General features: G+C 50.5%; 1 protein-coding gene across 1 annotated transcript in view; it reads left to right on the forward strand.

Annotated features, from left to right (window-relative positions):
• LOC123762288 (telomerase-binding protein EST1A) overlaps positions 1-26,440 on the forward strand; it is a 141,439-nt gene that overhangs the window by 54,446 nt on the left and 60,553 nt on the right. The window contains exons 3-6 of the mRNA XM_045748715.2: positions 10,955-11,180; positions 11,698-11,862; positions 12,323-12,508; positions 12,977-13,121. Of these exons, the coding sequence (XP_045604671.1) occupies positions 10,955-11,180; positions 11,698-11,862; positions 12,323-12,508; positions 12,977-13,121 (722 nt within the window). The remainder of the gene's footprint in view (positions 1-10,954; positions 11,181-11,697; positions 11,863-12,322; positions 12,509-12,976; positions 13,122-26,440) is intronic.

Genomic DNA, 26,440 nt, shown 5'->3' on the forward strand with positions numbered 1-26,440 from the left:
CTTGGAAGTGGTGGAAGCCACCTCCAGCCTCCATGGCCGGATTCGATAAAGCCTTCAGATGTGAAAATAGTTAAGCTATAACACAATAGGTACCACGGGGCTAGTAGGCTGGGCATAATGAGCTATACCTCCCTTCCCCTTTACCATCACAATTACCATCACTACCACCTACACAACTACCCAACACAACCACCACTACCATCCTCACAACTATCCCCACAACCATGACCACTACCACCGGTCGGAACCGGTCGGCCGAGCGGACAGCACGCTGGACTTGTGATCCTGTTGTCCTGGGTTCGATCCCAGGCGCCGGCGAGAAACAATGGGCAGAGTTTCTTTCACCCTATGCCCCTGTTACCTAGCAGTAAAATAGGTACCTGGATGTTAGTCAGCTGTCACGGGCTGCTTCCTGGGGGTGGAGGCCTGGTCGAGGTGGCCCGAGGTGCTTGCGGGGCCGCGGGGACACTAAAAAGCCCCGAAATCATCTCAAGATAAACCACTCCACACAACCACCACTACCATCCCCACAGTAGTATAAAATGTCAGTATGACTATATTTTTCAGTTTTAGCGAGGACCGGTCGTAGTACCTGGAGAGTACCGGGTTGGGGGTTCTGGTCAGTTGTTCTACTGACTTGTGAGAGCTTGGTCCAACAGGCTGTTGCATGGAGCGGCCCGCAGGCCCACATATCCACCACATACAGTCATGGTGATGGAAACCATACGTTTCCAAATTTGGCTATGGACGGTGGGTCCCGTCCCTAAGACATCAGAGGCCCGAGACTGTTCAACACGCTTCCACTACACATAAGGGGCATAACTGGCAAACCCCTCACAGTGTTCAAGAGAGAACTGGATAAGCACCTCCAAAGGATACCTGATCAACCAGGCTGTGACTCATACGTCAGGCTGCGAGCAGCCGCGTCTAACAGCCTGGTTGATCAGTCCAGCAACCAGGAGGCCTGGTCGACGACCGGGCCGCGGGGACACTAAGCCCCGGAAGCACCTCAAGGTAGCCTCAAGGTAAGGCGGGATGGGTGTTTTATGCTACCTGGGCTAGGATTTACGGAAGTACTTAGGCAAGCACTTGCATCTTTCCTCAATCTCCCGAGACTTTGTTAATATATATTAGTTTATGATCTCCGAAGCACCAGGAAGCTGTTTATAATAATGATATTTGATTGGGGAGTTTTGATGCTTGTAAAGTGTTTAGTAAATGTAAACAAAGCCGGCTGAAATTGAGGAAAGTTGCATAGGTTCGTTAGTAGATACGTGTTGAATCCTGGCCCTCTCTGGTTTTGCGAACGATGGCCCTAGGACGAGAAAGTTATGGGTTTTAGGGCCATGGGGGCTTGCAACTGCTCTTGAACTATATATATATATATATATATATATATATATATATATATATATATATATATATATATATATATATATATATATATATATAATATATATATATATATATATATATATATATATATATATTATATATACCTTCTGAAGATGTATTTAATATACGAAAGTACTTAAGGAAATTTCCTGTTTCATTTTTCCTCCGTGGTCTGACATTGTCACATTCTTAATCACGTGTTTATTTTCGTGATATACACACATATAATATATAATATATAATATATAATATGGGAGGAGTCATAGGACCCCCTCCCGTGCCAGCCTCTCTACGTGCAAATGTTTGAAAGGTGTATAATTAATTAGCTGTGGAAAGATACGGCTGAACATGTGGGGCCCCTTCCCTGCTGAGAGCCATTTATAGGTTGTTTCACCTGTATTGTTACCAGACAGCGGTGGTGCCACTGCCAGCTACCCCCCCCCCCCCCACCATCACCCCCCCCCCTAGTGTTACAGCCCCCCCCCCTTGCTCTCCCCTTCCCCACTCTCCCTCTCTCTTTTTGTCCCTTCCCTCCTCTCCCTCACTCCTCCCCCAGTAATGAGGTAAGGTCGGGCGGTAGTTTCAGGGACCCGACCCACCATGGCCCTATGTCATTTCGTAAGGAATCGTCAAAATGTTAAGAAATTTTAAACGGCCACACCTGGAAAGGAGTCTAAAGTTAGGATCTAGTTCTTGGGCTCGGCTTTAGTCACGGAAGTCTGTTCTCCGTTGATAGCTTCGTCACCTGTTCTCCAATATTTCCGAAATTTAAAGCCAATGGACTTGAACTTCTGGGGCCAGATTCACAAAAGCAGTTACGCAAGCACTTACGAACGTGTACATCTTTCCAAATATCTTTGACGGCTTTGGTTGCATTTATTATACAGTTTACAAGCATGAAAACTTCCCATTCAACTGTTGTTATTGTTATAAATAGCCTCCTGGTGCTTCGGAGTTCATTAACTGTTTAATAATTGGAAACGAAGCCGCCAAAGATTGAGAAAAGAACTACATGTTCGTAAGTGCTTGCGTAAGTGCTTTCGTGAATCTGGCCCCTGGGCTCCAGCTAAAGTTTCTGCCTCTAACCATTAAATACCATTTAATGTTTAGCGTTTCGCTACCATATATCCATTTCCCGCGAAACTGCAGACACTAACCAGAAACCTGTGTGTGACTAACTTATATTTTGCCAATATCTTGTTGAACGTGAGTACAACGCGTGTCCACCCACCTTATCCTTACCGACCTCTAAGGTAATATTAAAGAATGTGATATACATATCCCAGTTTAAGGTGTTACATATTATCAAAGGAGAGAGAGAATGTAGACACAAGCTTGACATTTTTAGGAGTACTGAGAAAAAGAAGATATTTTCCCACAGGCAGGAGTTAAGACATCGTCTTAATTCAACACTTGCAGTTATACACAAAGGAATCATATTAACGTGGTGTATCAATGAGGAAATGAGATGGAGTCGTGCGGGGTTCTTGAGATGATTTCGGGGCTTTTAAGTGTCCCCGCGGCCCGGTCCTCGACCAGGCCTCCACCCCCAGGAAGCAGCCCGTGACAGCTGGCTAACACCCAGGTACCTATTTACTGCTAGGTAACAGGGGCATAGGATGAAAGAAACTCTGCCCATTGTTTCTCGCCGGCGCCTGGGATCGAACCCAGGACCACAGGCTCACAAGTCCAGTGTGCTGTCCGCTCGGCCGACCGGCTCCCAAGTTCCGGCTTGGAACTTGGGGTGTTCCAAGCATCTTCCTCGTGTATCTATGCATTGGGAGTATCCAGCGCTTTGGTCCGGATACTACTACTGGTTCCTACTGATTTTCTCCCTGGAAGTTATCTCCGACACCTCACTTCTCATGCCCAGTACTTGTCATGCCCAGTACTTGTCATGCCCAGTACTTGTCATGCCCAGTACTTGTCATGCCCAGTACTTGTCATGCCCAGTACTTGTCATGCCCAGTACTTGTCATGCCCAGTACTTGTCATGCCCAGTACTTGTCATGCCCAGTACTTCTTATGCCCAATACTTCCCCTACCCAATACTCCCCATACCCAATACAATACCCTATACCCAATACTTCCCATACCCTATACAATACCCTATACCCAATACTTCCCATACTTAATCATGTCACTTCCTGTATTACGGTCAATAACATGTTCATTATTCACCTCACTTGTGCCACCCATTTATATGTAATAGTTGTAATGGCGTAACCTACATGTGTGTCCGTTATATTGTGTCCATTATTGTTATCTTGAGGTTATCTTGAGATGATTTCGGGGCTTTTAGTGTCCCCGCGGCCCGGTCCTCGACCAGGCCTCCACCCCCAGGAAGCAGCCCGCAACCCGTGACAGCTGACTAACACCCAGGTACCTAATTTACTGCTAGGTAACAGGGGCATAGGGTGAAAGAAACTCTGCCCATTGTTTCTCGCCGGCGCCTGGGATCGAACCCAGGACCACAAGTCCCGCGTGCTGTCCGCTCGGCCGACCGGCTCCCTGAATTATTGTGCCCATACTACGCGGCTATATTCATCTGCCCGATATATTCATCACCTAACTTGTAATACACTTACTCAACTCTCACTATTCTTGTGTTCTTTTAATTTGTATACATCTTGGTCATCTTATTGTATATTGACAAAATGTATGACTAACAATTTTCACAACGGGTGAGTTATTAGGAAATTATTAAGAGAAATTACTAAACCAGTTTGATTGTGTTTGTGAGTATTTTATCATTTGTGCCTGTAGAATAGAGCTATTAGCTCTTGGACTCCGCCTCTCTAACCAATCTATTTTTCTTCTATTATGTCTATTGCATATCCCTCTTTAACGCGCGCGCACACATCCCCAGGAAGCAGCCATAGCAGCTGTCTAACTCCCAGGTACCTATTTACTGCTAGGTGAACAGGGACATCAGCGTGAAAGAAACTGCTCATTTGTTTCTGCCTCCGCCGAGAATCGAACCCCGGGCCCTTAGGACTACGACCCCCCGAGCGCTGTCTACTCAGCCGCGAGTGTGTGTGTGTGTGTGTGTGTGTGTGTGTGTGTGTGTGTGTGTGTGTGTGTGTGTGTGTGTGTGTGTGTGTGTGTGTGTGTGTGTGTGTACTTACCTAATTGTGCTTGCGGGGGTTGAGCTCTGGCTCTTTGGTCCCGCCTCTCAACTCTTAATCAACTAATGTACAGGTTCCTGAGCCTACTGGGCTACATCATATCTACACTTGAAACTGTGTATGGAGTCAGCCTCCACCACATCACTGCCTAATGCATTCCATTTGTTAACTACTCTGACACTGAACAAATTATTTTTAATGTCTGTGTGGCTCATTTGGGTACTCAGTTTCCACCTGTGTCCCCTTGTTCAACCACTTGGCCTGGACGGTAGAGCGACGGTTTCGCTTCATGCAGGTCGGCGTTCAATCCCAGACCATCCAAGTGGTTGGGTACCATTCCTTCCTCTGTCCTATCCCAAATCCTTATCCTGACCCCTTCCCAGTGCTATATAGTCGTAATGGCTTGGCGCTTTTTTCTTATAATTCCCTCCCTCCCCGAATTGTTCGAGTTCCACCCTTGTTAAATAGTTTGTCTTTGTCCACCCTGTCAATTCGTCAGATAATTTTGTAGGTGGTGAACATGTCTCCTCCGACTCTTCTGTCTTCCAGCGACGTGAGGTTTAGCTCCCCCTGTGTGTATTCACCTAGTTGTATTCAACTAATTGTGCTTGCGCGGGTTGAGCTCCGGCTCTTTCGGCCCACCTCTCAACTGTCTATTAATCAACGTTTGTTTTTCCTCCCACACCCAGGAAGCAGTCCGTAAGAGCTGTCTGACTCCCAGATACCTATTTACTGATAGGTAACAGGTGCATCAGGATGATAGGTAACAGGTGCATCAGGATGAAGGAAACTGCCCATTTTTGTTTCTCGCCGGCGCCGGGACTCGAACCCTGGTTCACAGGATGACGTGCCCAGCGTGCTGTCCACTCAGCCACCAGCGCCCCTACTAAGTGTGTGTGTGTGTGTACATGGGCGTGCATGTGAGGGTGTACGACCAGGCACCAGTCGTGTGTCTCAGCGGGTGGGGAGGTGGAGGGGGGGGGTGCAGGCCCCACACTCAGGGGATACCCCCCCCCTTTTCCCCCAACAAAAACTTGTTCTCCTTTCCACTGGTTTTTTATTTTATTTTTATTTTTACCTCCCATCGTATACAACAGTACTCCATTATTGTTGGTCACTACCCACTCTGGGGGTCACTACCCACTCTGGGGGGTCACTACCCACTCTGGGGGTCACTACCCACTCTGGGGGGTCACTACCCACTCTGGGGGTCACTACCCACTCTGGGGGTCACTACCCACTCTGGGGGTCACTACCCACTCTGGGGGGTCACTACCCACTCTGGGGGTCACTACCCACTCTGGGGGCACTACCCACTCTGGGGGTCACTACCCACTCTGGGGGGTCACTACCCACTCTGGGGGTCACTACCCACTCTGGGGGTCACTACCCACTCTGGGGGCACTACCCACTCTGGGGGTCACTACCCACTCTGGGGGGTCACTACCCACTCTGGGGGTCACTACCCACTCTGGGGGGTCACTACCCACTCTGGGGGTCACTACCCACTCTGGGGGGTCACTACCCACTCTGGGGGTCACTACCCACTCTGGGGGCACTACCCACTCTGGGGGTCACTACCCACTCTGGGGGGTCACTACCCACTCTGGGGGTCACTACCCACTCTGGGGGGTCACTACCCACTCTGGGGGTCACTACCCACTCTGGGGGCACTACCCACTCTGGGGGTCACTACCCACTCTGGGGGGTCACTACCCACTCTGGGGGGTCACTACCCACTCTGGGGGTCACTACCCACTCTGGGGGTCACTACCCACTCTGGGGGTCACTACCCACTCTGGGGGTCACTACCCACTCTGGGGGGTCACTACCCACTCTGGGGGTCACTACCCACTCTGGGGGGTCACTACCCACTCTGGGGGGTCACTACCCACTCTGGGGGCACTACCCACTCTGGGGGCACTACCCACTCTGGGGGTCACTACCCACTCTGGGGGTCACTACCCACTCTGGGGGGGTCACTACCCACTCTGGGGGTCACTACCCACTCTGGGGGTCACTACCCACTCTGGGGGTCACTACCCACTCTGGGGGGTCACTACCCACTCTGGGGGTCACTACCCACTCTGGGGGGTCACTACCCACTCTGGGGGTCACTACCCACTCTGGGGGTCACTACCCACTCTGGGGGTCACTACCCACTCTGGGGGGTCACTACCCACTCTGGGGGTCACTACCCACTCTGGGGGTCACTACCCACTCTGGGGGGTCACTACCCACTCTGGGGGGTCACTACCCACTCTGGGGGTCACTACCCACTCTGGGGGTCACTACCCACTCTGGGGGGTCACTACCCACTCTGGGGGGTCACTACCCACTCTGGGGGATCACTACCCACTCTGGGGTCACTACATTGGGTCATCGTCATCTTGTGCAGGTTAGTATGACAACACGTGTGTGTGTGTGTGTGTGTGTGTGTGTGTGTGTGTGTGTGTGTGTGTGTGTGTGTGTGTGTGTGTGTGTGTACTCGCCTAGTTGTGCTTGCGGGGGTTGAGGTCTGGCTCTGGTCTTGCCTCTCAACTGTCAGTCAACTGATGTACAGGGGCCAGATTCACGAAGCAGTTACGCAAGTACCTACGAACCTGTACATCTTTTCTTAATCTTTGGCGGCTTTGTTTACAATTATTAAACGGTTAAGGAGCTCCGAAGCACCAGGAGGCTGTTGATAACAATAACAACAGTTGGTTGGGAAGTTTATTGCTTGTAAACTGTTTAATAAATGAAACCAAAGCCGTCAAAGATTGAGGAAAGATGTACACGTTCGTCAGTACTTGCGTAACTGCTTCGTGTATCTGGCTTCAGGTTCCTGAGCCTATTGGGCTCTATCATATCTACATTTGAAACTGTGTAAGGAGTCACCCTCCACCACATCACTTCCTAATTCATTCCATTTGTCAACTACTCTGACACTAAAAACAAATTGTCTAATGTCTCTGTTATACATTATAACAGAGACATTATATATTATAACAGTTATTACATTATAACTGTTATACAAAACATTGATACATATCATAGTTTTGACCACATGTTCTCTCTCTTTCTGGCGATTTGTGTTCGTTGGTACCCACCACTACCACCTCCCTTATGACGGAGGAGGCTGGGGAATGGGGTACTACTTCCCCTGTCACCCTGCTGGGTCGGACAAGGGAAGTACTCAACCAGGTGAGTACATCCCTTACCTCACCGCTTGTCGGTGTACTGTGTCGTGACTCCCCCCCCAAGCCGCCCTCGCGCACCCGCTGAGCTGGCTTTACTCGCCCACGGTGGTGGCAGGACCTTCCCTCTCTGTCGTCTGTACTGCGGCTCCTCGCTACTGTCGCTTACAGTCTCCTGCTGGGCATAATATCCTGGCCACGCAGGTCATTACCCTCTACCATACCTGTACCTTGACCAGGTATATTAGGGTAAACATCCACCATCACCGTCCTCACTCCCTCCTCCTCCGAATTGAGCTCCACCTTCATTTGATTGCTGCCGCCGGAGGAGAGTATTGTGCACCCCATACTCATCCTGTGAGCGGTAGCGCAAAAAAGGATTACAGAGGGCACAAAAGGTCTTCATCAGACCTCAACGGAGATTATTATCTTAACAATTACATCTATCCATCACACCCCGTGAGTCTTCACGATACACTACTTGCTTTATAATCTCATGTGTTGTTTATCTACTGGAAGCGAAATATGGATACAGTGCAAGGATGTCAGGTATTTTATCCTTTGTAAGCAGCTGGTGGAGTGGTACCGCGGCTGGCCCCAGGAAGCAGCCCACCCTTGCCGTTGCCTCAGGTCGCTTGCTCATCATAACTCTCGGGCAGGATCTTCTTACACGCAGGGCTTATCTCCGCCCCACTCTTCATATAAATCACAACGTCGACGGGGGTTCGACTCCCCGCATCTCGGTGCCTCCCCGCCACAGAACAGCGGTGGAACCCCGGCTTCCTTTTTGTTCTCGTCACACGAGACGCTACACATGTTTACTTCCACCACTACAGCCAGGTTGACAGCCTCGCTGGGACGGTCACACGCCCTTAAATAGTGGCCCTTCACACCACTACTGCAACACGGCCCCACTCTAGGGGGCCCTCCTCTAGCCACCTGGACCACCCCCTTCTGCGAGGTGGCGCCACTGGCTCCTCGCACAGCTCCCAGCACCACCCCCTCTTCTTCTTCTTGATGGTAGGAGCAGTTTGCACGAAGGGTTGACCTCGCGATGACTGCTCGAGTACTAATGTTGAGAGACGCGTTAATATTGAGAATGGCAAGGTTTCAATTGTTTCTTGTGTTGTACTGTACTGTAAAGGGGGGCGCCTGACAGCTGAGTGGATAGCGCTTCGGATTCGTAGTCCTAAGGTTCAGGATTCGATCCCCGGTTTAAGCGGAAACAAATGGGCAGAGTTTGTTTCACCCTGATGCACCTGTTCACCTAGCAGTAAAATAGGTACCTGGGAGTTAGACAGCTGCTGGTGGCGCCAGGTATATATATATATATGTGGCACGGGTCAGATGTGACCCAATGTGTTGGTCGACTGGAAATATTTAGTTTTGACTATTTGATATTTTTCCTGAAACGAGAGGTCACCTCCTCCTAATATATGGTTGACGGTAATAGATATTTTAAGTGTGATAAACACTTGTTTGAAGTTTTACTCTGGCACTATGATGTCGGACACAGTGAAGGAGATAGTGTTCGACTGTTTCAGTCACCTGACAGTGGATGCAGAGTTCGTTAATGTCTGTTCTGTACTTAGAGCTGTGTGCTGCCAGTTTGGTGTGTCCCAGCCTTAATCTGGTCATCGTTACATCAATTTCTTCGCTTTTATATCTGACATGTTTCCAAGTTTCCCATTTCTTTTTAATGGACCCAGAGTACAAAGGTGAGCATGACGTTTTCCATTTCATTACAAAATCTTGGGTGATGGTATCTTTGAAGGCTCCTTTACGTGCAACATAGGGAATTGGATGACGGGTAATGTGAGGCGTGTTGTGCATTGCTTTGGCTAGTTGATATACAAATTTATTATGGAGTGTACCACAATGCGCTGGCACCCATTGGGTAGAGGATACACACATATAAGCTTGATATAAGGCATATAATGCAGCTGTGAAAATAGATAGTTGGTTTGGTAACCGCCATCCCTGCTGGAGATGGTATTCCGGTATCCATACAGCGCTAGTGACCGAGGGCACGTTGTTCGTGATGATGCCAGATCCATCTGTATAAATCGCTGGGGCATTTGGGTAGCAATCTACCGTTCAGTGTTGAGACAAACATTGAGGCTATTGAGATTGAGTTTGGTGCAGACTTTGGAATGTTGTCTTTGTGTTGTACTGATGTTTTAGGAGTTGCTAAAGCCAAGGTGGGATAAAGGGGACGGTAGGTTGGGTTTTACAGTTTTGGACACCCACTTTGGTCACACTTCCTGCCCGCACACTTGCCCCGGTGCTGCCACTCTGGGGCCTCCTCGGAGGCTCTCAAACGCTGACCTGGACTATGGATCTGCTACTTGGGTGGAACGGTCAGCAGGGCCATATCCACTCTAAACTTCCCCTCCCTCCCCCCCCTCTCTCTTCCCGCGGGCCTGCAGTCGACGGTCGTGGTCCAGGCCGGCGGGTCGCCTGGCTCTGCCCCCGACAGCGAGACGCCTGCATGACCGCCCTGCCGGCCGCTGCTGCAGGCTCCTCATACCTGGCTCCTGGAGGGTGTCTGCCATCCACCCGCATGCCAGGCATTGAAATGCATGTGTGTGTGTGCGTGTGTGTATTCACCTAGTTATATACACCTAGTTGTGCTTGCGGGGGTTGAGCTCTGGCTCTTGGACCCGCCTCAACTGGTGTACAGATTCCTGAGCCTACTGGGCTCTTATCATATCTACACTTGAAACTGTGTATGGAGTCAGCCTCCACCACATCTCTGCCTAATGCATTCCACCTGTTAACTACTCTGACACTGAAAAAGTTCTTTCTAACGTCCCTGTGGCTTATTTGGGTACTCAGTTTCCACCTGTGTCCCCTTGTTCGCGTACCGCCAGTGTTGAATAGTTTATCCTTGTCTACCCTGTCAATTCCCCTGAGGATTTTGTACGTAGTGATCATGTCTCCCCTCAATCTTCTGTCTTCCAGTGTCGTAAGGTGCATTTCCCGCAGCCTTTCCTCGTAACTCATGCCTCTCACTTCTGGGATTAGTCTAGTGGCATACCTCTGAACTTTTTCCAGCTTCGTCTTGTGCTTAACATGGTAGGGGCTCCATGCTGGGGCCGCATACTCCAGGATTGGTCTTACGTATGTGGTGTACAAGATTCTGAACGATTCCTTACACAGGTTCCTGAAGGCTGTTCTGTTCTGTGTGTGCATGTGTGTGCTGAGCAACACTAGAGCACAGGTTATGACGTGTGCGCCTCTCCCCCACAGGCAAGGACGGGCGGACACCTGGAGGAGCGTGGCGGAGCTTGCCACCATCATGCGAGGCTTTGGGGCTCCTGACGTGACGCTGACGGAAGCGTCGACGGCTGGCGGCGGCGGCGGGAGCTTGGACATGGTGCCCCTCAAACTCACCGAGGACGCCTTCCTCAGGGGATACGAACCCTTGCTTCCCGCCCACGCAACCGTTACATATGCCGCCCTCAACTCTCACACGGTAGGTGTATATCCCCTGCCCTGACCCCGCACACGGTAGGTCCATCAACTTGCTAGCTGCATCTGTAGTAAGCGATGCAGTAGCAACAGCGGCTGCAACAGTCGGCACGCTGAGCTGCATCAATATGAAGCAACAGTTGTAGCAGAAATGACAATTGTGGCATCAGTAAGTAGTAGTAAAGTAGAGGTCTACACCTCTACTCCTCCACCTAAAGTAGACCCCCCAACCACTTGGGCTGGGCGGTAGAGCGACGGTCTAGCTTCATTGCAGGTCAGCGTTCAATCCCCCGACTGTGCACCATTCCTTCCCTCCGTCCCATCCCAAATCCTTATCCTAATCCCTTCCAAGTGCTATATAGTCGTAATGGCTTGGGGCTCTCCCCCTGATGATGATAATAGCTGCAGTAGCCACTTGCAACATTAGCATTACAATCACTATACCCAGGTATTAGCTTGGGAAAGTTTGTGTGTGTTGAGAGCCGGTGTTAATGTATACCCCTTGGTGTTGGTGGGTGTAGGGGCGGGCGTGCGACTGGGCGCGGGTGACGCGGCTCCAGACCTGCTTGTGTCAGTTCCTGTGTGGGGTCGACCCTCCTGTCCTCCGACTCCAGAAGACTGATCAGGGCGATGTTCTCGTCTCTATTGTTGATACCTCGCCGCCTGACACTCCAACTGCCGCTAGGGTAAGTCTTCTCTATACCTTGGGGCTGTGTGTGTGTGGGTGTGTGTGTGTGCGTGTATGTGTGTGCGTATGTGTGTGTGTGTGTATGTGTGTGTACGTGTGTACGTGTGTGTGTGTGTGGGGGTGGGTGGATGTGGGTGGGTGGGTGTGTACGTGTGTGTGTGTGTGTGTGTGTACGGGTAGGAGGCAGAAGACAATACCTATCAAAACAGTACATGTACTAAGAGGAGCATAGACCTGTGTGTAATATATGGTCATTAATGAGTGCACAATTGATGGTGTTAATATATAATGAAGATGAAGGCGTTGCTGGACTGGAACAGGTGGATGAGTTGCAAGGGAGTGTGTTCCACTCAGTAGGTATTATGATGGGGATTGGTTGGTCTTTTCCTTCAAAAGGATATGCTATTTACTGATAATAATAAGCTATCTTGAATGTATATGATTTTGGTATTTGACAGCTGTCGTTCAGCGCGTCGGATGTGGAGGTTGAGGACTCGCTGAGTGAAAGTGACGCCTCGGAGGTGGAGGAGGATATGGAGGTGGAGACGGCGGAGGATGACACGCCTCTGGCATCCACCGTGAAGCTGCTCACACACAGGAAGAAAGTGCTGGAGAGGAAGCAGAGGCAGCAACGCAAGCTACAGGTGAGGAGGCACCGCTGCTCCACACCCTAACATCACTCTTGACAACCTTAGTGTATAACAAACGACTACACACACACCAACTGGCTCATGCCAGGTAGTTTTCAGTTGCCACCCAAACAAACTCACTCATATATATACCTTAACTTTCGCTTGAAACAATCCAACAATCGTAACGATTGTAACGATTAGAACAATAATACAGTTTGATTAGAGGAAGTACATACAAGTAAGTGTAATTTCTACTGTTTGGTCTTACAGGCTTCCTCTTAGCCCGTGTGAGTTTTACAATCCCAGGTATAAGCCAAAGGCAATTTTTAGAGAAAGTTGTAATAATATATTTACTCATGCAGTATCACGTATGTTTCATTACATATCATTGAAGATAGCTCTGTAATGAGTTCATTATTAACACGTGTTGACGAGGTCAATATAAGAGGTTGGTTGACCTAGTGTGTGTGGTGTATACAGAGCCTGCTGGAGGGGTCAGTGACACTGGAGATGGAGGTCCGGCCGCGGTACCTTGTGCCCGACACCAACTGCTTCATTGAGCACCTGGACGTGGTGCAGGCCCTCGTCAACAGCGCCCCCTACACCGTCATGGTGCCGCTTGTGGGTGAGTACCCTTCCTCACCCTTGCACCGCGCATGCAGCGCTCTCCACCTGACCTTTGTGGCGTCGCTCGCGGTGACCTTCTCGTTCTTGGGGCGCCCTTTCTGTGACTTTGTCGTTCTGAGTGCCTGATAACGACGAGGTCTCAGCCCCCTCCCCTCTCCCAACCCTCTTGCCTGGTGAGGACATAGAGGGTTGCTGTGTGTGGCGTCAGGCGCGCTGTGTGTGGCGGCGCCCTCAACCTTCCTTACGTGTCTTCACTGCCAAGAAAGTGTTGGTCTTTAATATGATAAGTACTGGAAGCTTAGTTGGTATTATGTTCCTCGTAGAAGGCTGAAATATGACATGACTTCCATCCAAGTCTTGTGCCTCTTTGCCTCTGATATATAATTTATATGTATATATATATAATTTGTATGTATTTGTATATAAAATATGCATATTATTTGTATAGCGTGTGTGTATAATTTGTATGTTTATAATTTGTATGTTCATAATTTGTATGTATATAGGAGCTGCCTCGTATGGGTCAGATCTTCAGCAGGTTCCTTTATTTTTGTTATTTCCCGCTGGGGATTTGTGTGTGTGTGTGTGTCCATCTGTCTGTGCCCACAAGACGGCACCATTATTGTCTGGACTCTTGTGTGACTGAGAGTGGTGTGTGTGTGTCTGTGTCCATCTGTCTGTGCCCACAAGACGGTACCATTATTGTCTGGACTCTTGAGAGGTGAGGCACAAGGCGTATGGTGGGTATGGTGTTTGTGCCCGCCTGGTGCCCGCCTGGTGCCCGCCTGGTGCCCGCCTGGATAATACGTCTCTTGACGTAGATATAATAACAACAATGAAATGACGTCCTCCCGATGTGTGTAGATTGATGGGTAACATAACATGACAGGTACGTCATTGAAAGATTTAGTTCAGATTAACGACTCAGAGTCCAGCCAGTATAAAAGCAGCCAGAACTCGTACCAGTGTATGCAAATTGGACTATTTTAGATCTCTGAAGGATAGAGTGGAGGCAGGATAGTCTTGGCAAGAGTGTGGTGGCGGCGGCGTGCAACAATGCACCTGACGAACACACCGCACATGTAACTGCTTGCAGAAATATATTAGTGGTAATAATTGGAGGTAAACAGGACCAGTCTCGCATTAGCCACAAGTCTTCTCGTTATTTTTATATATATATATATATATATTGTAAGACTTGGTGATGGTGCAGTGGTGTACGTATAGAACCGCGAAGCACTCTTGAATTGTTCGGCCAGATTTGCCATCCCGTAAAAAAAATGCAATTGTTTCGCTTAACCAGGTACGCACCCAAGCAACCCACCTAACATCTCGAGCACTATCCGTAGAAAACGGATGGTGCTATATTTCACTGCTTTAATTTGCACTATCATATATGTTTAACGAATTGACTTAAATGCGTTAGAAAAACGACATATAGGCGAGAGGAGAGGTTGGGACTGCTATAGTGGACTAGCCAGCCGGACTAGCCAGTTGAACACTATTCTCCCGTGCTAACGGGGGAATATCTTTCATTTCCCTATTGCTAGCAGCAAATGTGATTCATTACTGAAAACTATCAACATATTGTGCTAGTTCCATCAATTATGAACTAGTTTAATTTGGAGCAAGTTTGTCCATTTGCGAAGCTGGTGGTTGAGCCTCTCAAATTGAGAAGAAAGGCGGTAGTCGCCTTGAGGTGAGTCTTAGTGTGGACCTTCTCCTGTAATTAGGCGCGTGCCTGCGTGAGGCGGGTGGCGGCGTCGTGGCCGATGGGAGGGTCGGCCACCTTACTTGCCATTACCCTCTTGTGTGTGGGGCCCACTGAAATTGTGTGCCTGTAGATTACATTGAGTTTGTCGCGGGAGGGGAGGGGGGGGGGGTCAACCATGTGTAAGACTGTACACACACACACACACACACACACACACACACACACACACACACACACACACACACACACACACACACGCACGCACGCACATAATTATCAGGATAGTGTACGCTAAGTCATCACGACTATATTGTGCTCGAGGTATATTGCACTTGGAAGAGATGAGGATAAGAGCTTAGGATACGATAGAGTGAGGAAATTATGAAAATGTGAAAACAATTAAGTAAATAATACTTTGACTGGACGATTGGGGATTGAACGCCGACCTGTAGGAAGCGAGACCGTCGCTCTACCGTCCAGCCCAAGTGACTTTAAATTATGAGGAAAAATGTTGATCAGATGGATTGTCGTAGTGGGTGAGAGGCTTGTAATTCTGTCTGGCGCTAATAACGTCATCAGATGGACCTGTTTCCCTAGGCTTGGATCCCCGCATTATCTCATGCTTATATATTGTAATTCATGCCTCTCTCCTCCTCTCCCTCGTGCCAGAAATTAACGAAATGTGACGGCGAACGGCAGAGTAATCGGCGAGTAATCGAGACGGGACGGCTCGGGGCTCGTAAACCCGGAGGGTTAACTGCATCTGTCACGGAAAACGCGATGAGTGGAAGTTACTGTCCGCCCCGCTGATTCCTCCTCCCCTCCCAGTCTTCCTCCTCCCTTCCCCTCCCCCTCTTCCTCCAGGATCTCTAATTAAACCGTCGCTTTTAATTGTAGGTTATTTGTTTCTCACCTGTGGTTTGTGGCAGGAAAAACAAAAAAGCGGTAAAGTTTGAGGATGCGAAGCTTGGGCGTGAGTCGTCTGGCAGCGGGGGTCACGAGTCGTCTGGCAGCGGGGGTCAGGAGTCGTCTGGCAGCGGGGCCCCCGAGTCGTCTGGCAGCGGGGCCCCCGAGTCGTCTGGCAGCGGGGCCCCCGAGTCGTCTGGCAGCGGGGCCCCCGAGTCGTCTGGCAGCGGGGCCCCCGAGTCGTCTGGCAGCGGGGCATGTGGCAACTGGCAGCGAGTAAGCCTGGCATCGTTCGCTGGACTTACCTCTACGTTAAAAATGCAATTGGTTTGCCTAACCAAAAACGTAGGAACTGAAGCGTTATAGTGAGCCAACGGTAGTAAGAAGGCTCCGAGTAAACACGGGGCCAGCCCATGCGTCGTGACTTTTAAATTAACGCATTTCCTCCTCTGCGTTAAAACTTGAGTTCGAACTTGACCTGCGGAACCGTACCCTTCCCCAGATACGTCCAAGGGCAAGTTTGAAAATGACACATCGTTCAGGAAGCCAGTGAGGAGAGAGACAGGTATAGTTGGAGGTCAGGCAGGGTCAGGGATATTGAGGTGAAGATGGCCACGAGTCTAATGAGGAAGGGTTATGGAGGGAAAGGTAGTTATGAACGTGGCAAGCACAGCCACGGAAACGGAGGCAGAGCAGCCCACGAAGGTGCCGTAGCCAAGAAAGCCAGCCATCAAGCCTGGCTTCGGGCCGGACTTGGGAAGAAGAAGAACTCCCAGAACCCCATCAAGCAGGCCTTCTCCCCGACAGCCACCTGCTATGACCTTCACTAAATCTTATACCACAGAGGTTGGGAGACGCTGTACGCCAGCAGGCGTGCCCATGAAACATGTTCCAAGGTCCAGCTGCTCCAGCCCTCACGTGACGGGTATTGCGCCGCTCTGGTTGGTGTGCATCTTGGTAGGTTGAGTGATTGATAAGATTAAGCCACCCTAAAGGTGGCAAGGGCATGAATAGCCCGTAAGTGGAGGAGGCTCTTTCAAGCCATTACCAGTACCAATGGCTGATATTGGAGATCTGTGGATGGATGGGGGTCTTCACCCTCGGATGGCTGGCTGTACCTGTTATGGAGCTGGTGGGTTAGTGTGGACCTCTAGGCCTTCCGTTTTTTCTTTGGGTGAGACTTGCTGCGAGTTGATGTGACCGTGCTGTCATTGGAGTTTGGCCTCCGTGAGGTCTCCTAATCTTGGTACTTGGTACTAAAAGCGTCTTGGTACTCCTCGTTGAAGCTATAGAGGGACCGCGCGGACCACTGTGTGTACTCACCTCACCTAGTTGTATTTATCTAGTTGTGCTTGCGGGGTTGAGCTCTGGCTCTTTCGGCCCGCCTCTCAACTCTCAATCAACTGGTGTACAGGTTCCTGAGTCTATTGGGCTCTATCATATCTACACTTGAAACTGTGGGATTGTGTGTATTCACCTAGTTGAGATCTGCTCTTTCGGCCCGCCTCTCAACTGTTAATCAACTGTTACTAACTACTATTTTTTTTAGTTAGTAACAGTTGATTGAAACACACACACACACACCAGGAAGCAGCCCGTGACAGCTGACTAACTCCCAGGTACCTATTTGCTGTTAGGTAACAGGGGCATCAGGGTGAAAGAAACTGCCCATTGTTTCTCGCCGGCGGCGAGAATCGAACCTGGGACCACAGGATCACGCGTGCAGCGTGCTGTCCAGTCAGCCACCGGCCCCCCTACGTGTGTGTGTGTGTATGTGTATGTGTATGTGTGTGTGTGTGTGTGTGTGTGTGTGTACGCACGCGAGCGTACAGGGGGGGGGGGGGGGGCATAGCATCAGGAGTGCCGGAAAAGGTTTGTGGCCTTTCTATCAGACGGCGGAATTTGCATTTATGATTTCGTATGTTTTGACTTCATTTTACTTTTAAAATTGATGGACAGTTTCGCCTTTGTTATCTTAGCCTGTTATGCAAATTAGCATGATGCAAATTACCCTTACTACCCTCGTCTCGTCATCCCTGAGGCAAGTCCATCAATTTGACGGTGATGTTGATTGTTGAGCGGTGACGGGGCAGTTGGGGTGGCGGTACTGTGAGTGGCACAGCTTGGCCACCTTTGCTTGCCTCTCCTTGTGTGGGTTGATGTACTACAGGCGTAGGACGCTGCCAACCCAACACCTCTGAAGCTGGTCCCGGACCAACCGGGCTGTGGTGGGTATGTGGGCCTGCGGGCCGCTCCAAGCAACAGCCTGGTGGACCAAACTCTTTTTAACAAGTCAAGCCTGGCCTCGGGCCGGGCTTGGGGAGTAGAACAACTCCCAGAACCCCATCAAGCAGGTACCCTTCTACGGGAGGAGGTATAATGATCCATCCTGATCCTTCAGTCTGTGCTCCATCAAAAATGCAACTGTTTTACCTTACCAGAAACGTGCGAACCCAAGCAACCCTCCTAACCTATCAAGGCCGATGCATAGAAAACGTCAATATGATGGGTGCTTTAATTATTGAGTAATAAGTCGCATTATTAACGGTTGGATTAATTCTGTTAAGAATACGACGTGTTAAGAGAGAGGACGGGGCTGGGTACGAGAGCATCCTCCTCTCCCGAGGTGTACCGTTAAGTGCAGCCTTCCCCGTGAGCCGGATGCTGCCGCCGCTTGACGGGATGTAATCATTCATTACCAAGTGAGGTTAATGTGGAGACGCTGCCGGACCTATTGTGGTGGCGGGGGGAACCTGTCATACTGCACCAGTACCTTTCTCTCTTCACCAACCCGTCTTCTTACATATTACGTCGCTTTTCGCACGTATGTGCTACGGCCAAAAATGGCCGTAATTTGCAGGCGATGAGTCACAATAACGTGGCTAAAGTATGTTGACCAGACCACACACTAGAAGGTGAAGGGACGACGACGTTTAGGTCCGTCCTGGACCATTCTCAAGTCGATTGTCGATCAAGTCACAATCGACTTGAGAATGGTCCAGGACGGACCGAAACGTCGTCGTCCTTTTACCTTCTAAGTGTGTGGTCTGGTCAACATACTTTGGCCGTAATTTAAAAATGAAAAATATTTGGAAATAAAATGTTGAATTTTGTTTCTCCCAAACAGCAAGTTAAGGGTCCTGTGGTAGGCTAGGAAGGCAGCAAGTTCTCCCAACGTTTCAAAACATCATGAAAACCGTTAATTGAAAGTTTCCTCTCCTAACCTTACAGCCTTAGCCAGAGGACCCAAAACAGAAAACGGGACAGTACGTCACTTTCGTGAGCCGCATCCATTTTCAATTACATCCTTTTTTGTATAAAGGTCCGAGTGCATACGAGCGAAAAGCGACATAATTTGTAAGAGAAGAGGTTGGTTGCTCCTATTTCCGTTCTTTACATAATTTTATACCCGTCACAAATCTTTCCAATTACACAATTATCTAATTTACGCAGTCCTGAAGTTACATGAATATTATCTAATTCACTACTTTTTTATTAACCAAGATTCGCTTATGTTACAGTGAGAGCTCTGCGCTCAACAACTTTGCATGAATTAGTCCAGTCATTTGACTGATTACAAATCTCTAAAGTGGAAACATAATGCATCTGACTCTTGAGCTGTCCTTATGCTATATTTGTGTTCTTGTATTCTCTGGTCAAGATGTTTACGAGTGTGCGTGCGCCTGCGTGCAATCCGTCCTCCTAATAGAGGAGTCGCATTTTGGCGCGTACTTTACCCTAAGGCCAAAAATCGTCGTTCCAGAAAATGGTAGCGGCTCGCGGAATTGGACATACTGTCCCGTTTTCTGTTCGAGGTCCTCTGGCAGGTTAGGATAAGGACACTTTAGCACGACAGTGTATTGACGTTGGGAAACTGTAGGAGGACGGCCCTGGTGTGTGTGTAAACATTTTTATTAATTTTTGTACCTGATTATCCATTATTAATTTTTTTTATGGCTGGGTAGCCATCTTGGTTGTCAGCCTGGGTAGCCATCTTGGTTGTCAGCCTGGGTAGCCATCTTGGTTGTCAGCCTGGGTAGCCATCTTGGTTGTCAGCCTGGGTAGCCATCTTGGTTGTCAGCCTGGGTAGCCATCTTGGTTGTCAGCCTGGGTAGCCATCTTGGTTGTCAGCCTGGGTAGCCATCTTGGTTGTCAGCCTGGGAAGCCATCTTGGTTGTCAGCCTGGGTAGCCATCTTGGTTGTCAGCCTGGGTAGCCATCTTGTACTTCATCGTGGCTCGTGGAGTCACTAGTGCGGTTTGATGCCTTCCTAAACCTTCCCGGGTTTGATGCCCTTAGATCTTGAAGCCATCGTTGAGTACACACGCAGGCAGATTGAGTGCCTGATGAAGATTAAGCCAGCCAGCGGTGGCCCGGGGCAGGAGTCGCCCGTAATATGCAGGCAGGACCTGTGCTCTCTCTCTCATGATGTCTTAAGAACCTGTACATGGCCTCAGCAGGGCCTGCAGGTCGTCGACGACAATTAGACGTGTGTGAGAGTGTCAGAGAGACGCGGGACCAAGAGACGTAGACCAGGATCTACACAGCAGGCGGGTGATTATGATGATATAATACCAGTCACGGGCGCTTCATGGTTCCTCCAAATTAACTCGGTTCATCTTTTTTCCTCCCCCCTTGGCTCGCTGCGAGATGTCTCTTTTTTTTTTTTTGGTTTTGTTTTATTGGTGTTCGTTGTGAGCGACACGACGCGTTGTGGCCAGGCGACGGCCTTCAGTGCGCTTTGTTGTTAGTCGTCCAGCCACTGTACGGTGACGGCCTCCCGTCCTGCAGGTCGGAGTTCGATCACGGACAGTCTCTTACTTACCAGTCAGTGCTTACGTGTCACCATCTATTTGGGAGTGAGGTCTTAGCTCTTTATGCCCCGAATACTACTCTTTGTTATCCCTGTTGCGTTATTTTAACTATTCTGACGTTCGAATTCGTTTGAACAAATCTACAAGAGCCGTGACGAGGATTCGAACCTACGTCCGAGATCATACCAGACGCAGCCTTAATCGACTGAGCTACGACATGGTCAAAATTTTGTTCAATTGATACGTCACGCTATTGTGATTTCTGTGTGTTCGAATTCCTTGTCGAATCTGGCCATAAAGTCGACCTTAAAGTAAGGAGAACCGGTCGGCCGAGCGGACAGCACACTGGACTTGTGATCCTGTGGTCCCGGGTTCGATCCCGGGCGCCGGCGAGAAACAATGGGCAGAGTTTCTTTCACCCTATGCCCCTGTTACCTAACAGTAAAATAGGTACCTGGGTGTTAGTCAGCTGTCACGGGCTGCTTCCTGGGGGTGGAGGCCTGGTCGAGGACCGGGCCGCGGGGACACTAAAGCCCCGAAATCATCTCAAGATAACCTCCAGAAACGTTGTGGCTGGAGGTGGGTTCCACAACTTCTTCTTGAAGTCCATTCCTCTCGTTGAAAACCCATACAGGTTGGAAGCATTTTCTTACATTCCTTAGCAAGAATCTTTGTCCTTGTATCCAATCCGTGAATAGTCTTAGTGGCTTAGCGCATTCTTCTCATTATTACCGTTCGTATTCGTCTGTGGCCACGTAGCCCATCCACCCGCAGCCCATCCACCCGCAGCCCATCCACCCGCAGCCCATCCACCCGCAGCCCATCCACCCGCAGCCCATCCACCCGCAGCCCATCCACCCGCAGCCTCACGTGCTGCCGGGATTGGTATTGGTGTGGGTCGTGTATGGTGGTAGTGGGACCTGCAGGCAGGCAATTACCCCGCCCTATCTTAGCTAGGTGAGGGAAGACTTGGCCTCCAGGTAGAGGGAAGACTTGGCCTCCAGGTAGAGGGAAGACTTGGCCTCCAGGTAGAGGGAAGACTTGGCCTCCAGGTAGAGGGAGGACTTGGCCTCCAGGTAGAGGGAAGACTTGGCCTCCAGGTAGAGGGAGGACTTGGCCTCCAGGTAGAGGGAAGACTTGGCCTCCAGGTAGAGGGAAGACTTGGCCTCCAGGTAGAGGGAGGACTTGGCCTCCAGGTAGAGGGAAGACTTGGCCTCCAGGTAGAGGGAGGACTTGGCCTCCAGGTAGAGGGAAGACTTGGCCTCCAGGTAGAGGGAGGACTTGGCCTCCAGGTAGAGGGAGGACTTGGCCTCCAGGTAGAGGGAGGACTTGGCCTCCAGGTAGAGGGAAGACTTGGCCTCCAGGTAGAGGGAGGACTTGGCCTCCAGGTAGAGGGAAGACTTGGCCTCCAGGTAGAGGGAGGACTTGGCCTCCAGGTAGAGGGAAGACTTGGCCTCCAGGTAGAGGGAGGACTTGGCCTCCAGGTAGAGGGAAGACTTGGCCTCCAGGTAGAGGGAGGACTTGGCCTCCAGGTAGAGGGAAGACTTGGCCTCCAGGTAGAGGGAGGACTTGGCCTCCAGGTAGAGGGAAGACTTGGCCTCCAGGTAGAGGGAGGACTTGGCCTCCAGGTAGAGGGAAGACTTGGCCTCCAGGTAGAGGGAGGACTTGGCCTCCAGGTAGAGGGAAGACTTGGCCTCCAGGTAGAGGGAGGACTTGGCCTCCAGGTAGAGGGAAGACTTGGCCTCCAGGTAGAGGGAGGACTTGGCCTCCAGGTAGAGGGAAGACTTGGCCTCCAGGTAGAGGGAAGACTTGGCTCCAGGTAGGGGGAAGACTTGGCCTCCAGGTAGAGGGAAGACTTGGCCTCCAGGTAGAGGGAGGACTTGGCCTCCAGGTAGAGGGAAGACTTGGCCTCCAGGTAGAGGGAGGACTTGGCCTCCAGGTAGAGGGAAGACTTGGCCTCCAGGTAGGGGGAAGACTTGGCCTCCAGGTAGAGGGAAGACTTGGCCTCCAGGTAGAGGGAGGACTTGGCCTCCAGGTAGAGGGAAGACTTGGCCTCCAGGTAGAGGGAAGACTTGGCCTCCAGGTAGAGGGAAGACTTGGCCACCAGGTAGAGGGAAGACTTGGCCTCCAGGTAGAGGGAAGACTTGGCCTCCAGGTAGAGGGAAGACTTGGCCACCAGGTAGAGGGAAGACTTGGCCTCCAGGTAGAGGGAAGACTTGGCCTCCAGGTAGAGGGAAGACTTGGCCTCCAGGTAGAGGGAAGACTTGGCCTCCAGGTAGAGGGAAGACTTGGCCTCCAGGTAGAGGGAAGACTTGGCCACCAGGTAGAGGGAAGACTTGGCCACCAGGTAGAGGGAAGACTTGGCCTCCAGGTAGAGGGAAGACTTGGCCTCCAGGTAGAGGGAAGACTTGGCCTCCAGGTAGAGGGAAGACTTGGCCTCCAGGTAGAGGGAAGACTTGGCCTCCAGGTAGAGGGAAGACTTGGCCTCCAGGTAGAGGGAAGACTTGGCCACCAGGTAGAGGGAAGACTTGGCCACCAGGTAGAGGGAAGACTTGGCCTCCAGGTAGAGGGAAGACTTGGCCTCCAGGTAGAGGGAAGACTTGGCCACCAGGTAGAGGGAAGACTTGGCCTCCAGGTAGAGGGAAGACTTGGCCACCAGGTAGAGGGAAGACTTGGCCTCCAGGTAGAGGGAAGACTTGGCCTCCAGGTAGAGGGAAGACTTGGCCACCAGGTAGAGGGAAGACTTGGCCTCCAGGTAGAGGGAAGACTTGGCCTCCAGGTAGAGGGAAGACTTGGCCTCCAGGTAGAGGGAAGACTTGGCCTCCAGGTAGAGGGAAGACTTGGCCTCCAGGTAGAGGGAAGACTTGGCCTCCAGGTAGAGGGAAGACTTGGCCACCAGGTAGAGGGAAGACTTGGCCACCAGGTAGAGGGAAGACTTGGCCACCAGGTAGAGGGAAGACTTGGCCTCCAGGTAGAGGGAAGACTTGGCCTCCAGGTAGAGGGAAGACTTGGCCTCCAGGTAGAGGGAAGACTTGGCCTCCAGGTAGAGGGAAGACTTGGCCTCCAGGTAGAGGGAAGACTTGGCCTCCAGGTAGAGGGAAGACTTGGCCTCCAGGTAGAGGGAAGACTTGGCCTCCAGGTAGAGGGAAGACTTGGCCTCCAGGTAGAGGGAAGACTTGGCCAGGAACGAGAGTTTATTGGGCAGCGTCACTCATCCTGTAAGTGAACATGTCGCCATAGGGACAGTGTTGGGCCGTGGAACTCATCCGGACTTCTTGGCAGCAATCGACCAGCTGGCTCCCTAGCAGCAATCGACCAGCTGGCTCCCTAGGAGCAATCGACCAGCTGGCTCCCTAGGAGCAATCGACCAGCTGGCTCCCTAGCAGCAATCGACCAGCTGGCTCCCTAGGAGCAATCGACCAGCTGGCTCCCTAGCAGCAATCGACCAGCTGGCTCCCTAGCAGCAATCGACCAGCTGGCTCCCTAGGAGCAATCGACCAGCTGGCTCCCTAGCAGCACTCGACCAGCTAACTTTACTGACACAAAGAGGGGACTTAAAGATGAAGTTGCCGGACATCTGGAAGATGACTCCAGCAGTGCAGCTAACAGGGGTGACGCGGGAAATCGTTCACGTTTAACAGATGTCGAAGTTGATAACGTTTGAAACACCAGCAGGGCAGCAGGGCGGTAGCTGTGACCATACCACAGAACTAACAGCTTGCTGAATCAAAGCTGTGTTTACAAAATGATCCAGAATATGGCTAAAAAGGATCGCGGTTGACTGCAGGGAGGTGTGGAGGACTGTATGTTCAAGGATAGTGAATTAGAAGCCATCAGTTGGACTGGGAAGGTGATGGCTAGAAGAAGCAGAGTGGTGGTGATGGTGGTAGTGATGGTGGTGGTGGTGGCGGTGGTGGTGGTAGGAAAGGACCTTGGGGATGGTGGCTCCTGGCCCTGAAACTCTCTTGAGAATATCCCCCTCTGGCGGTGGCGACTCCTACAGGGTAATGACCTTTGGTAAGAATTTTGAGGTTGTTGACCTATAGTATGTGCGTGCGCGCGCGCGCTCTCTCTCTCTCCCTCTTTCTCTCTTCCTCTCTTCCTCTCTTCTCTTTCTCTTCTCTCTCTCTCTCTCTCTCTCTCTCTCTCTCTCTCTCTCTCTCTCTCTCTCTCTCTCTCTCTCTCTCTCTCTCTCTCTCTCTCTCTCTCTCTCTCTCTCTCTCTCTCTCTCTCTCTCTCTCTCTCTCTCTCTCTCTCTCTCTCTCTCTCTCTCTCTCTCTCTCTCTCTCTCTCTCTCTCTCTCTCTCTCTCTCTCTCTCTCTCTCTCTCTCTCTCTCTCTCTCTCTCTCTCTCTCTCTCTCTCTCTCTCTCTCTCTCTCTCTCTCTCTCTCTCCTCTCTCTCTCTCTCTCTCTCTCTCTCTCTCTCTCTCTCTCTCTCTCTCTCTCTCTCTCTCTCTCTCTCTCTCTCTCTCTCTCTCTCCTCTCTCTCTCTCTCTCTCTCTCTCTCTCTCCTCTCTCTCTCTCTCTCTCTCTCTCTCTCTCTCTCTCTCTCTCTCTCTCTCTCTCTCTCTCTCTCTCTCTCTCTCTCTCTCTCTCTCCTCTCTCTCTCTCTCTCTCTCTCTCTCTCTCTCTCTCTCTCTCTCTCTCTCTCTCTCTCTCTCTCTCTCTCTCTCTCTCTCTCTCTCTCTCTCTCTCTCTCTCTCTCTCTCTCTCTCTCTCTCTCTCTCTCTCTCTCTCTCTCTCTCTCTCTCTCTCTCTCTCTCTCTCTCTCTCTCTCTCTCTCTCTCTCTCTCTCTCTCTCTCTCTCTCTCTCTCTCTCTCTCTCTCTGTGTGTCTCGTCTCTGTCTCTGTCTCTGTCTCTGTCTCTCTCTCTCTCTCTCTCTCTCTCTCTCTCTCTCTCTCTCTCTCTCTCTCTCTCTCTCTCTCTCTCTCTCTCTCCTCTCTCTCTCTCTCTCTCTCTCTCTCTCTCTCTCCTCTCTCTCTCTCTCTCCTCTCTCTCTCTCTCTCTCTTTCTCTTTTTTTTTTTTTTTTTTTTTTTTTTTTTTTTTTTTTTTTTTTTTTTTTTTTTTTTTTTGCTGGCGCGCGCGCACACACACTCACACGCGCGTGCACACTAACATTAGGGTGGCGTGGTTGAGGGTGATAGCGACGCAAGTGTTGCGTCACTCTCCCATCACCTTGTGATATAATTATGCTGGTAAACCATGACGCAATTATCAGGTGGACAGTGTGACGTCATTATTACCGTCTGACGTAATTATGACGGTAAATCGTGACGTAATGACTGGGCGGCCTTAACGCTAGCATGAGATAATTGTGTTGTAGCTTGTCTTGCAAGCTGGTCGAGCTGCTCTTATGGTCTCCCAGTTTCTAATATCAAATTTGGCCGTTCGTATCCGGCTGTTGTAGCCCAGGGGACCTGATTCACGAAGCAGTTACGCAAGCACTTACGAACCTGTCCATCTTTTTCTCAATCTTGGGCGGCTTTGTTTGCAATTATTGAACAGTTAATGAGTTCCAAAGCACCAGGAGGCTGTTTATAACAATAACAACCGTTGATTGGGAGGTTTTCATGCTTGTAAACTGTTTAATAAATGTAACAAAAGCCGTCAAAGATCGAGGAAAGATGTACACGTTCGGAAGTACTTGCGTAACTGCTTCGTGTAAGTCCTGTCCATTAGGACTGTAAGATGCAGGCGCTCGTAGTCTGACGTACGAGTAACGGCTCGGTTTGATCACGTGTTCTTTAGGAGGGGTAACTATCAGGGAAAAGCACCAAGCCATTATGACTATATAGCACTGGGAGGGGATAAGTATTTGGGATGGGACGAAAGGGAGGAATGGTGCCCATCCACTTGGACGATCGGGGATTGAACGCCGACCT

This window comes from Procambarus clarkii, chromosome 2 (assembly GCF_040958095.1).
Source record: "Procambarus clarkii isolate CNS0578487 chromosome 2, FALCON_Pclarkii_2.0, whole genome shotgun sequence".
Classification (NCBI taxonomy): Eukaryota; Metazoa; Arthropoda; class Malacostraca; order Decapoda; family Cambaridae; genus Procambarus; species Procambarus clarkii.